This window comes from Falco biarmicus, chromosome 5, assembly GCF_023638135.1.
Source record: "Falco biarmicus isolate bFalBia1 chromosome 5, bFalBia1.pri, whole genome shotgun sequence".
Lineage (NCBI taxonomy): Eukaryota > Metazoa > Chordata > Aves > Falconiformes > Falconidae > Falco > Falco biarmicus.
In genome coordinates, this window is record NC_079292.1 from 2652386 (window position 1) to 2666818 (window position 14433).

Consider the following 14433-nt stretch of genomic DNA (forward strand, 5'->3'; position numbering starts at 1 on the left):
TAAATGCTGGACTTGTATTTTTCCACTTTTATTTAAAAAAGTTTATTGTAAGAAAGAATTGTGTTCTTTACACAGCTTTCTCAATTCATATTAACTGGGATGTTTGAGAAATACTGAGTTCATGCAGTCGGATAGAAGCTGAATTGTGTGTTGCCAATGGCAAAAGTTTGTCATTCATGTGTGCTGACAGAGGCTGCCAAAAATGCCTTTGGGGGGAGCTTCGTTTGAAGGTAGCTTTTGAAATGAGTTAAGAAAATATTTTTTTTTTTAAATTATTTTTTTAGCTGCCTCTGGTTGAACACTCCAAAACTAGTAATTCATGAAGTTGTACAATACCCTTTTCTGCAACGTTTACAGGGTGCTATATGCTGAATTTCGGCACTATTGTTTTGAACGGTTGACTATTATTATACTAAGGATACGTCAGCCATCTTTAGTAGAGTAGTAAAGTACACTTGTATTTTGTTGATTACTGAGATTTCTTTTTATTCCAGCTGCAGGAGTTCACAGTGCTTGAATTTCACCCTGGCTATCTTTTATTTCTCCACTGTCTTAATCAGTACTGACAATTCACCCACCTTTCTTTCTTGTTTCCAAGTCCTCTAATTGCAGCCTTCATTTTAATTTTTTTTTCTTTTTTTCCTTCCCCTTGAAATTAAAGATGTTTTCTCATTCTAGATCCATTAAGCTGTTGTTTAAAAAACATTTTTTACAGCCATGGAAATGAGACCTTCCAATCTTGTGTTAATACGCATGCTGCTAGTTCTGCAGCTTTGTACTTGCATGTGCTCATGGGCAGTATCCCTGCAATCATGTGAGGTGATCTTGCTTGTATAAATTAGCATATGCAGCTCATGAATTCATCAATTCCCATTTTGATATGCTGACACCCTCTAGGTTGCTTGGATTCTTTATTAGGCACTTTTTTCCGAATTCTTCTCTTGAGAAGGAAGATTTAGATGCAGGTCTGCATATACATGCAGCAGATGCAGGTCTGCATTTTGGTTTGCAATAGTGCAGTTCTGGAGCAAATTCCCCCTTTCTCCTCACTTGCCTTCTATTGGTTTGGTTCATGGAATAGTTTTGGTCTTAATTCCTTTCTCAGGAAATTTAATGGCAGCTTTTTTTTCAGCTACACACCAAAGAGGTTCCAACACATAATATCCCCTAACTGGGACATACATGTTTCAAGGCAGTGACTTGGACAACTTCGAACCACATGAATGGTGGGAACATAGTGTTTGAGGGCTCAAGGCTAGGTCTAGTCTGAAGTAAAATCCAAAACTAAATTGAGTGTGAAGACAAATGCAAATCCAACTGCATTCACCGTAGCTGTAGAAGCCTCAGCCCAAACTGCTCAGATCTTCTCATGATCTCTGTTGCAGATGTAAATGCAGACAGGAGCTTTCAGATAACCCTGTTTGGTCCATCTCATGTAGACCTGGATTAAATAGGCACTATCTCAAGTCCAGTCATGCATTTTGTTATTATATAGAGTTTATCAGTCTATCAGATAGCTCTTAGTCTGTAATGTTATTCAGTACATCTTCAACACCTGCTGAAAAGATTAAAAGTTGCACACGTGTTTTTATAGTAATTTCAGATTATTTGTGCTTGGTTAACAAAAGTTCAAATACACCTAATTTTGCTGTCGTTCCTGTATCATGATACACTCATGGGGTATCATTTTACAAGATAAAATTAATCATGTATTTGTGCAACCATAAATCAGAACCTAGTCATTGTTTATTATCATTAATATGGAAAATAGTGTTTGTATAGAAAATTTTCAAGTTTTGTCATAATAGACTTGAAAATGAGGAGGACCTGTCCTTCACAAGCTCCAGAGTTGAAAATAAGGACCTATCCTTATTCCTACTTAAGTACCATAGAAGTCCATTCTGCTACTAACCTCGTATTCTTATCTTTCCCTACCGTGAGGTGAGATTGCTTATGAGAGGATGGTTACACTTGTGCTATAGCTGTACCACTTCACAGATTAATTCTATTCATGAATAGCTTGTGAATCATCATTTAAAATATAAAATTCAGTAAAACTCAGTGGAGGGAGGAATAAAGCAGTGTTTATATAATGTTATGACTCCCAGAACAAGAAATTCAAGAAGGCAAAACTATAATAGAATATTTCCTTTTCTATAATTCTTTGAATAAGACCTGTTAACAACTTCCAGACATGTTTGGTCAGTTGTTTCATCTTTTGAATTTTCTGGATATTTCTAACAGAAGACAGAACTACAGGAGTATGTTTATAATTGCCATCATCCTAATTCAGTGTGCTTCAGTTCATTTTCCATGGAAATTTGCATTGGAGAGATGTGATGTTGGTGGTTTTCAATTTAAACACAGTAGCATCCACTAAGGAAATTGCAGTACCTACATTTTTAAGGGTTGTGTATGTTGTTGAAACTGATTGATTGTGTTAGTCTAATCAAACTGTCAAAGCAATCCTTCTTACAACATTCTTCTTCATAAACCCATTAAGCATTTGAACTTGTGTTTTATGCCTTTTCCATAGCAGAAAGTAAGCATCATTTGCAGTCAAAGGGAAAAGGATTTAGACATGAGAATACTCAGAAAGGTTTAACTGGCAAACTGATTTGTAACTTTGAGAAATGAACAGGGAAACCCATATAATGCTAGTTGCTCATCAACAGTGATTAAATTATAGTTAATAAACTTGCAGTTGATACTTTAAAAAGAACTTTTTAAAAACGGGTATGTATTTTCCAGACCTTTTAATACAGCATTTCAACCAAAGATACTTTTCTTTCTGAGGATAGGTGATTAGCAGTGTTTCATATAAAGTCCACTTTATATTCCTGTGTGATGGTCTCTCAGCCAGCAGGTTACGTTATATTTAAATACAGAGGCTCATTATAAGAGGTTCATTTCTAATTTTACTGTGAGGTTGGGTTTTTTTCTACTGACTAAAATGAGATTTTTTTTTTTAGAGGGGAGTTTGCTAAGAATTCCAGAAAACTTTGTTAATATCTAGAAGGAACTAGAAAATAACAGCATCTTTAGCGTTGTTTGAGATAATTCTGTTTAAAGTTTAACTACACAGAACTATTTCTTGTGTATTTGAAAACGTCTTTTTTTACCCTGTTTCTTTGAAAATACTCAAGTCCAGTATCATCTTTTGTTAGATTTGTTTGGTATTAAGATTGAGTCCACTGTAATTAGCTTTATTTCTAACTGGTAAATCTATTAAAAAAAATAATTAAAAAAGAATTCTTAGTGGGACTGATGATTTCGGGGGGGAGGATATAAAAGAAAAAGGGTGTCTTAAGTGTCATTTATCCTAGTATACTTCAGATATACTTAGTTACTTTAACTCCATTTGTCATTACTTTCTGTTGACTTACATGGCTTCAGAGCCAGTGAGCATAGAGGAAACAGTAGCAGTTATAGTGATTCATAATTAAACATGAAATTGGAGAAAAGTTGCATGGAAATATTGGTGTTGGGGAGAAGATTAGGCTTTAAAAAAACCCCCAAAACACTGAACACATTTCAGGATAATGTGCAGTTAAAGTATCTTTGGTGAACTGTTTGGGGTTTTTTTTTTCCTGGTTTCAGATTAAAATACAATTTTTAAATTGATGAACAGAAAACTGCATACATCTGTGCTATCTGTATTTATGTTACATGGATGTTACATATTTAGTTTTGAACATGTCATTATTTAGTATCTTCACAAGTGATTGGGAAAACAAGGTGAATAACAGAATAAAAAGCCAGCAGCTGGTAACTGCTCATTCAGAGTAAGCATGGAAGTGAACTCACGAACCAAGAAAAGCAGAAGGGCAATCTGAGACAGCGTATACAGCAATGAAATGGCACTTGACAGTCCCATTCATGTAAGAAAGATTTGGGGAGAAAAAGGAAATTATTTTTATGTACATATTCATTTAACTTGAGCTGTGTGTTGCCACTTAGGAACAAGAACTTGAGGTAATAATACTTGTGTGAAAACGTTAGCACGGAGAGTAAAAGCCTAATTTTGCCTTTATGTAAATCCATGGTGTTCCTGTGGAACGGGGTTGAGGTTGGACGAGGTCAAGAATGAGGGAAAATGAAGACTTGCTTCTTTTGATGACTCCTTAGCCTGGGGAAAAAAATACTGAGAGGGGAACATAGTACAGGTGTTCAAAATATGCATGGCATAGGGAAAAATTTAATTACATTTAAGAACAGGTGTCGGGTTCAAACCTAAGAGGATACTTCTCTACAGAGCATGCAGTTTAATTGTGGAACACTTTACCACAAGGCTCTGTGCGTCCTGAATTCTATAGCAATTCAAGAAGTGACTGAGCAGCTTTGTGACAGAAAAATCCATCGTTAGGTATTGAAACTGATTCCAACATCTGGCTTGAGAAATCTCTGTGCCAAGATGCTGGAGGATGGGAAGAAGCTACCTAACACCTGTCAAAGATAAGATATTCAAGCTAGAGGTTCTTTCAGAGTAGCCATGGGACACTGAAGCTATGTGGCAACTTTTGGCCACTTTCCACATAATAAAATACGTTTACCTAAGTTCTCCCAAACTAACTGGACACTTGTAAACTTTCTCAGATGTACCATATAGGAGTTCCATAGGTTGTCCTAAAGAGCAGAAGGATAACTCTAGAGACCATAGAAAAGTTGAAAAGTAAGTTACTTCTAACATTGTACAAACTCCATGTGATAAAGGACGTCTTTCTTCTGCAAAGCACTGTGTTTTTCATGCCAACATCATGGTTGAAATGGTTCATGTTGCATTTAGGGTCTAAAATCATACCAAGAAATGTCAAGTGGACACGCAGAATTAGGCAGCATTTTTCCCTTAACAGTATTTACTAACTTACAATATTAATAATGAAGGCTTTCTGCTAATTTACTTATTTAAATAGAAAGATGTAAAATGTTGATTTGTTAGATATTGATACCTGCATTTTCCACATAAATCTTGGATTGCTTTTAAAAACAATATTCTGAAATGTTCCATCCTTTGGGGGTTTTGTAAATATTTTTTTTCTGCTGTTCCTTCCTCATAAATTTTATTTGACCACTTGGCAACATCACCCACTAGGGAATGTTAACTTCCTCATTTGGTCTCCAGTTAAATGAGGAGAGCTGGTGTCTTCATTCAGTCTGGTTCAGCAGGTTGCTTGATTTCCTGACAAATAAATTAGCAAACCGAAGTGTTAAGAAAGAGATCAATACAAATATTTTACATAAAATCTGATTTGTATTACAGGTAAATTACATCTTTGTTTTCCAGTTAAGCCAAGAAATCCTTTAATTAGGTAAACAACTATTCCTCAAAACTGTGTTGTTAAATGCGTTAATGATAGGTAGACCTTTTTGTGTGAATAAACTCTTTCTCAAAGTACAAGGTAGTTTTTTTCAGGTGTTAGTATTGCTTACAGAGACAAGGACCGCTTTTTGTTCATCTGCTTCCGTCTTCACTGCTTCCTTCTCCTGGTCTCAGACAAACATCAGATTTGGCCTCCAATGTTTCTGGTAATCCAGTTGCTCATTGTTTATATTTTATTTAGTTCCATATTCTTGCAAGGTAGATATCAAAGACATTTTATCCTTCACAAAACATCAATATCAGTCCTATGTGGGTTTACATGCTAGGAGGGACATGTATTTGGAAATAAATATTTAATTTTAAACATGTTAGATTTACAATATGGACAAGACATATTGCTTAAAAGCATTAGCAAAAACTAATGTTATTCCTTCAGCAGGGAAGCAGAGAGGTAGTGGGGAGGACGAAGTGGAGGAGGAATGAGTTGTCTTCTATTTAATACTTCTAAATAAAATAGTTGTGTTAACATGCTTTGATCCCTTAAAGAACTGATTGTCAAATCAAGGGAAATTAAGGAAATTCTGTTATCTTTTTGAGTAATTTAAAATAATGTAGAAATTTTTTTCCGTTTTGTTCTGTTATGTAATAACTGAATAATGCATTATTAGGTTTTCCATCATATTGCTTAGTCTAAGGCATTAACAGAAAATTATGCAAAGTCAGAGTCATGTTACAGGTGCTTTTACTGTAGTAAATTTTAGACCCTGCAAAGGAATTTTTTAGTGAGGAATTTAAGTTACTTCAGTATTAAAATGTAATGGATATCTCTTTTCTTTTAGATGTGTTTGAATTTATATTTGTACGATTTAAGCTGCCTTATGTATTTTATCATCTTAGCTTTTTTCAGATTAATCAACTCCTTGCTATTCTTTTTTCTAGTGTCACTTCCAAAAATTCTGCTATAAAAGTAGACTTTGTGGAGTTAAATCTTCACTGAAAGTTTTCCTCACCAGTGCAGTAGTTCTGATTTTTTTTTTTTTCCATTTCCCCCTTATTCTGCTTCATTGGTTTTAGGATTAAAAATAAATCCTGATCCAGAGAACTCTTCATATTTCTAAAGAGTTCTTTGCAAGTATGAAGATGAGCACATGTGCAAGTATGCATACCTGTACTAAAGCTACAGGCTTAATACCACACTTAATTCTGAAACTGATGCCCTGAAGTTCGTTAAACTTGTGTTAAACCAGTGCGTTAACAACCTTGAGAGGTCTTTAGCTCATCAAGCATGTGTCGTCTTGCAATCTACCTTTGGCACTGCCTAGTTCTTTTGGATAATGTTATTTACTGAAACCAGGTGTGAGCTATGAGCACATCCTTATTCTCCTGTCAGTGGGGGGGGGGGGGTTGGACTTGCAGTATCTTGGCTGCCTTTCGTTTCTTTCTTTCTGCCCATGGCTGTGAGGAGGGTCCTGTTCTAACTTAGCTTTATTGTTCATTAGACATAAATAAGTTTAAGCAAGGCATAAGGAGCTGGGCAGGACTGGGCAGTTCTGTGTCACACAGTTGTGAGAGGAGGCAGGGGGTGGCTTACTGGCCTTGTTAGAAGCAATCATTTCTGGCCCCTTTCCACATGTTTTACTGCCTGCATGTGCTAATAACTATTTGTCAGGATATAATTAGTATAATAGAATAGAATTGAGTATTTCAGTTGCAGGGGACCAACAAAAATCATCTAGTCCAACTGCCTGACCAATTCAGGGCTCACCAAGTTATGGCAAGTTTTTGTTGCTCACCTAGAGTTAAAAAAACGCACCTCTAACTGATTTCTGTTGATGCCTTCTCTTCCTTATATTACTGGGAAAGGGTTTTACCAGAATGCTGTGTTCTAAAGTCTAGCAGCACTGCAGATGCAATTTTAGCTGTATATTTTCACTGGGAAAGGTGTTTTGGAGAGCTCCATCCTGACTTGATCTTTTACAAGCATGATTGAGAGGTGTGAGAGAGAATATATAAAACATTCCTACTGGAAAAGTTGCTGTTTGTATCACTGGATCATTGTAGTTATTCATTAAGTTTTAATGTTCTCCAGTATGCTGAGATGTCAGTTCATGTTCTCAAAACAGTGTTCGGAAGCCCCGTTCACTTGCCACATCAATGCCTTATTCCTGAGAAGGGCACAGAAGTTTTCCTCTGCTTCTCCAAGCAGGAGCTGGTGCTGACAGATACTTCACAGTAGAGAGATGTCACTGTATTCCTGTTTGCTCTAAAATGGACTGTATAGTGCACTATGGAAATAATCTGCTTCTGGCCAAATAACACAAAGGCATTTCACAGTCTATAGCACCATCCTTTTTCTTCATCCTTAGCACAACAGCACAGGAATTTAAATAAGCTCACACAGAAGGAAGATTATTTTTATTTAATCTAAAAATTGTAACCGAGGGGAGAAAATCAGAGTATTTTAGTGAATGTAAGGAAATAGAAGCATAAACACTTTGGTTTTGAGATTAGGGAGTATAAAATTTACAGAATGAAAGGACTTGCAGTCTAGTGTTGATTTAGAAGAGAATGCCTTAAAAAAGAATGAGTTTTCCTAGTATAGTTGCTGCATTTTGTTTGCCAAGTTTCTGATGTCTCCTTCTTTCAGCCGCTCTATCTTATATTCACAAGATTGTGTATATTTTTCAGTATCATTACAAAAATAAGTTTTGATTGAAGTCTTTTTAAAAATACTTAGTAGAAATAACCTTTCCAGAGGAAAAACGCTCTTTTATAGCTGGTCAGAAAGTGGAGTTCATCATAACTCACTGTTGAAATTATTTTTTTTTAAAGCATTTTATAATGTATTCATTACTGAAAATCCACAAATATACTTGAGCGGGAAAGATGCACTTTTGTTTGTTCTTCCTGCTAAAGCATAGCTTACTTTCATGGTGGAGTGTTCGTGTAGGTGAAAATACAAAAATAAAAGCAAAAAAAAAAAGATCATGAGTCAGTCCTAAAAGCAATATGAAATTATGAATGACAATTCAATGTCTGCCTGGCTTGTCTAATAACTTTGTTAATATGGTAGTCTAGTTCTGGGGGCAAACTGGTAGAGATTTCGTATCAGGCTAAACACCTTGTTTTGGATAAAGCAATGTGCACAACAGTAAGCAGTACAGGGAGGAGACAGGCTGAGCTTACCTAAAGATTTTACTTAGAGTATCGACAATCATCCATTTTTTTTGTCTAGATCTCCTGTTTTCTTCTCTTTCTTAAGCGTAAATTTGTTCTTGCTCATTTTAGGTCCTTGTATCAGCAAAAATCAAAAGAGCTTAAGGAGAATTGACTATGAATAGATGAAACATTCTGTATTGAATATCTGTCTCACTTGTAGAATAATTATTCCACCCATCGCTTTCTTCTGACGAATGGAACACAACTGCTGCCAGTTAAGTCTACTAATTGCATCTTTCGTATCAACTTCCAGCTCTTTCTGTTAAACTGTAATATGCTCTATCAAGTATATTATTCTGTAGATATGTTTCTTAGTGTTCACACTCAACAGATATTTTTGTCATGCATGCATTCCTCTGCAAGAGTGAGGGAGTGTGAAAGAATGCACTGAGCAGTGTCGGATGAAGCTCATTGCTATTCTGACAGCATGACTGGGCTCCTTTAGGAGGGCATTCAATCCTTGGCTTTCATTCCCTCACACTGATGTGATAACAGAATAAAAGAGCTTTACAGCTGATTGAAGTCAAGTAGTTGGGCTATTGTAAATGCTCACAAGAAGATTACTGATGAATACCATTACTGCTGGAGGTTGGACTAGCAATTGTGCATGTCCGTGCTTTCTTATAGAGAACAAATAATGAAAGAGAGCATGTGTTGTTAATTATGGAGTTAGCTGTGCTTTCCTTTTCTGTAGGGAAGATGGTGGTGTCCATTTGACTTCAGCGTGCTAAGAGTTGTATGATGCGTGTTAACCAAGTTCTGAGAAATCTTCATTTTTAAGTGGTAATTTGAGCTGTGGCTGTATTATTTCTCTAGTTCTGAATACCAGAATAAAGAAAATTGAGTATGATTCTCTGTTTTAGTCTGGAGTCAAAAGGTGCTTGGCCACTTCAGGAAATAATGGAAATTCACAGTTTTCCATCGTTTGCACTGCAACATTCTCGTTTTTCTTGTGACAGGAGACAGATTGAAGGCAATGAATTTATTACGGAATATTGAACATTCTTTGCATATAAATGAAGCAGATGGCTGAGATAGTCTCAGACTTCTGTGGTTTAGTTTGGCTGAACGTTTTTGAAACTAAAATACTTTGTGTCTGATTGTCTTTTCATGCATAGAGGGGATATATGGGAAAACATTACGTCAAATTCGCAGTCTCACTTTTTTCTGTTATGCTTGTAAGCGATGATGGAAATAGAAGATACAAAAACTCTGCAGGAAGTCTTTCCTGTGCTAGATGATTGTTCTTAAATACCTGTACTACCTCTGGCAGGACACTGGGTACTCCCTAAACGCTCAGGTCCACCTGAGCTTGGAGGTGGGTTAACACAGCTTCTCCTCTTTAGCTTGAAAACATTCCAAAAAGGCTTTTTGAATTGTTTTAATGCTGTTTTTTGCTAAGTAGAAGTTATAATAATTAGTTTCTTTACTCGTCACAGAATCCTTTCTGTTTATGAGAGAGCAGAAATAAAGAGTTTGTATGCAATGCTACAGCTATGCAGTGCATCTTTGTAAGGCAGGTTTGCTTCCAGGCTTCATTTATAACTTTTGAGTGTCTGCATTGGGAAATAGTGCAGTGCGTAGGAGTGGATCTGTGGAAAATCTACAATGCAAGCCATGGTTCGGTACATGAATCACAGAATTGTTTACGTTGGAAAAGACCTTTAAGACCATGGAGTCCAAACTGTTAACCTAACACCACCAAGTCCACCACTAAACCATGTCCCTAAGTGCCACATATCCACGTCTTTTTTTATAACTCCAGGGGTGGTGACTCAACCACTTCCCTGGGCAGCCTGTTCAGTTCTTTACCACCCTTTTGGTAAAGAAAATTTTCCTGATGTCCAGTCTAAACCTCCCCAGGTGCAACTTGAGGCCATTTCCTCTTGTCCTAACGCTTGTTATCTGGGAGAAGAGACCAACACCCACCTTCCTACAGCCCCTGTCAGGGAGTTGTAGAGTGTGATCATTTACATACTTCTATCCCCTGAGCCTCCTTTCCTCCAGGTTAAGTAACCCCGGTTCCCTCAGCCAGTCATCATAAGACTTGTTCTTTAGACCCGTTACCAGCTTCATTGTCCTTCGCTGGACATACTCCAGCACATCAGTGTTGTTCTTATATTGAATGTGTGTGAGAATGGATTTCAAAAGAATGCTTGCAATCCAAACCAAAGCACTGCAGTAACTGTGCCCGGAATGACTTTCTGAATCCTAGGAAGCTCCTCGGAGCCCTTTCTGGCCACTCTACATGTTTGCTTCCTGATCCTCTCAGTGTTTGCTTCCTGATCCTCTCATCAGTCTTTCTGGCACTGATTGGTGCAGGTCCCCAGTTCTTTGATCTAGTTTTTCTTGTGGTCTTCACTGTGGTCACTGGAACTTTCCTTCCTGGGGGTCCTCTGTTGTTCTGAAAGGAAACTCTTTAGGGATCTCAATTTTCCTCTGGAGGCATCATCCTGACCTTGTGGTGTCTGTTTTTTAAAAGGAGTATAACCCACACAAACTGAAAACGTATTAAACTGACAATCTTTCACCATAGTCTTAAATTGGATCATCATGAATATCCATATGATTACTGTACACTGTATAGCGTAACTTTTAATATATTTTTCCATTGTTTTTGATAGGTGACAACAATTAGGTGCTGCTGTGATTCTTTTGTCCTTTATCTGTCTTTGAGAACAATAGCAATAATTCCGTAGATTGTGTTGATACCTCTGAACGAAAAAGGTATTATGAAAAGTAATAAATGGAAATGATGCCTCCATCTTATATTTGCTCTGAATTTGTTTCTAATGGAACTTTTATGAAACACAATAAATAGTATTGAAAATGAAAGTTTTATGTAGTGGCTTTGGAAATAGTAATAATACTTTGAATAACCTAAATAGATATAAAAAGCTATACAACAGCTTTTTTGCATTCTAGGTGGAAATAAATAGTTTATTTTGGAGGGGAAACATGGTCTAGTAGATAGAGCAATAGAGATAACAGTTGAAATGGCTGTGCTTTCTTGCTTTTTTTTTGTTTAAATACTGTCAATTCTTTTTTCTTCTCTTTTGCAAAAAGTTATGGTTGATAATTTCCAGGTAACATCAACAACCTACCATTTTTTTTTCTTCCCATAAATGGAGAACAGATTTTTTGAAAGATTTGTAATAATTATTAAATACAAATCATCTCAACAAAAACTATATCTTCTAATTATCTTTTGATAAATTCTCATGTAGCTGAAAAACATTATTATACATTGTGCTGAAATACCTTTCCACGAAATTAACAGTAGCATTTTCATGATTGAGGCTTTAAGTTCTAATAGTCTTCCTGTTTGTTAATAAACAGGTTTTTCTTCTTTCTAACTAGATTCTTTCTTTCTTTGTGGTAATTTATCAAACCTGTGGGAAAACAAATCAATCTGTCCTTTCTGAAAGGCATAAACAACTTTCATTAATGATACTTTTTTAAGGTTTATATTGCAGATAGAAGAAGTTGTCTCTTAGCTGTGTTTTCACTTCATTTTAATATTTCAGGAAAAGTTGCTTTTATGGGGGTGATGTGCTGTTGTTTTATTTTGAGATAATCCAATACTTGCTTTTTAATAAGACATTTTCATAATTAAAAACCTTAATTTTGTTGAGATTTTAAAATACATTTTGTATTTTTGAAGTTAAATACTTCAGTGCAGACTAGATATTTGTATGACTGCAGTATTTTTTTTTAAGTGTGTTTATTGATATGATCTTGGAATACCTGCTATGTAAATTAGGGATGTGGTAAAGAGGTGTTTGGTTTTCTGAGTTTCTGACTTGTAGATTCCCTTCCCCTGTGGTATTGAGTCCCATTTTATTACACACACGTTCTTCATATCTTTTATTTTAACTGGGTTATGACTTGTTTTGTTTTGGTGGGTTTGGGGGTTTTATTGTTTGTTTGGGTTAGGTTTTGTTGGCTTGAGGTTGGTTTTTGTTTTCTGTTTCTGTTTTTTTTTTTTTTTTCTAATTCTCTTTGTCTCTGGTCCTGTACCCTTTATGGAAACAGAACTGTGCAGCTGGGATTCCTGTAGGCTCTCGGTGCACAGTGCATGACAACCTTTGCTTCCTGCCTGTTACTATAGTAGCAGCACCTTGTCATTTTTCAGAAATGAGTATTAATTAGTTTTATAGTTTTAAGACCCCAGGGATGCAGAGGCTTTTCACAGCCATCCTTGCTGTCTGAAAGTTATGTGGCGAATGCAGATTCTTAAAAGGCATCCAGGATCCATCTTCAGTAGCTCATCACTGGTCCTGAGAATTTTAAAACTTATTGAATCACTTAATTGTTTGACACCACTATTTCTATTCCTGTACCTGGATAAGCAGTTTCTGCCGTGGCTCTGGGAGTCTCTTCAGTGTGTATATCTTCAGTAGAACTTCACATGAGCTGATTTCTTTGTTTTACAGCTCATTTTGCAATGCACATTGGTTGGTTAGAGCATGTTTCTTCCAACTAATAGCACGGTACTGCCTCCGTTTTGGATGGAATGAGCTACAGGCATTGTCAGTACATGTTGAGCTTCAGCTTTCCACACAGCCATTCCATTTTATACTGGTAATTTTTTAAAACTACACTAAAAAATAATGGGTACAGGAAAGAGTTTTCAAAAATGGTGTTAGATGATCAGTATTGGCCATCATAAAATCTCTACATACATTTTTTTTTAAGGTTGTAGAAAAACTAATTGCAATAAATCTTTTATTTTTTATTTGCTTTTTCTACATCCTTTGCCATTTTGATATTGGAGTGTTCAGGAACTGAGGAATACTAATGTATATAAAGTGACTGGTGGTGACGGGTAAGCTGTGTCAAAAACATTGCAGCTGTGTGCCAAATGAACCTGTATTTGCAACTTAAATAATATCTGAGATATTAAAAACATTGGCATTGACTTGAATGTATATTTGAAAAACACAGCTTGACATCCTTCTTTCCAACATTTCAGGGTATATTGTATTCAGATTTTAAAGCCTAAAAGTTCAGAATCTTCAATCTTCAATGCTATAAGGAAAACAATGGGGAAAATCTATTCAATTCACTTGAAAAGTATTATAAAGTTGAAGGAAAGATGCAATAAAAATTTATATTTTGATGATACATCTATTAATAGATAAATCTATTATTTTAGTTCACAACATGGGTAGATGATATTTTGTTTGATTTCTGTTGTAATTTTCTAGTGGCTGAATTGTTATTTTGCCAAATATTTGTTCCTTTCACATTCATTTTGTTGATAAAATTAATCCTGAAGCCTGGCAGCATGATTTTTTTGATTGTCTTATTGTTGCTTGTTACAAGTTAATAAAAGAGATTTGAAGAAAGTTATATAGAAGTATATTTTTTTCTTTTATAATAGCAAAAAACAAATCCAGTAAAAGTAATTTATAACCTCAGTCGGCACTCTTTTGAAGGCTTGAATAAAGTAATTTGTAAAACGCTTCTGAAAATGTGGAATGATGTTTAGGAATCGAATGCAGTATGCAGCCCCTGGGTTGTTTTAGTAGGACCAGTGCTGGGGTTTTAAATTATTTGGTCAATAGTCCTTGATTAAGGAATTTGCAGAAGTACTATACTAGATGTTAACTGTGAACTTCAGCTGAAGATTCTGTATTCAGCCAAAAAAAATTCACCGAGCAAGCTTTTATTTGTATCAAAGCTGTCCTCTGGCTTTTAGCTGCCTAAGGCTGTGGAGGTGCTGATTTAGGGCACTCTTGCTTGCTTTGTCATCTGTTGGAGGCTTCTCAAGAGACTGGTACTGAAGACTTGGCCCTTTAAATGTCAACATGGATTAGTGGAGAGATGCTCAGAAAAGCTGGTGGAAGGAAAAAAGCAAGCCATGTGTATTAACAGCAATAAGAGATTTT

The 14433-nt window shown here is 35.9% G+C and overlaps 1 protein-coding gene across 3 annotated transcripts in view; it reads left to right on the forward strand.

The window, feature by feature from the left end:
• TBC1D22A (TBC1 domain family member 22A) overlaps positions 1-14433 on the forward strand; it is a 180093-nt gene that overhangs the window by 118934 nt on the left and 46726 nt on the right. Inside the window, exon 12 of one of the 3 annotated variants that reach the window (XM_056341130.1) lies at positions 13515-13808. The exons of 1 other annotated variant lie outside the window; for it this stretch is intronic. In XM_056341130.1, the coding sequence (XP_056197105.1) occupies positions 13515-13544 (30 nt within the window). In that variant the 3' untranslated portion in view covers positions 13545-13808. Of the gene's footprint in view, positions 1-8608; positions 11309-13514; positions 13809-14433 lie in introns of those variants that run through there. One more of the 3 variants, XM_056341128.1, reaches the window with a different exon arrangement.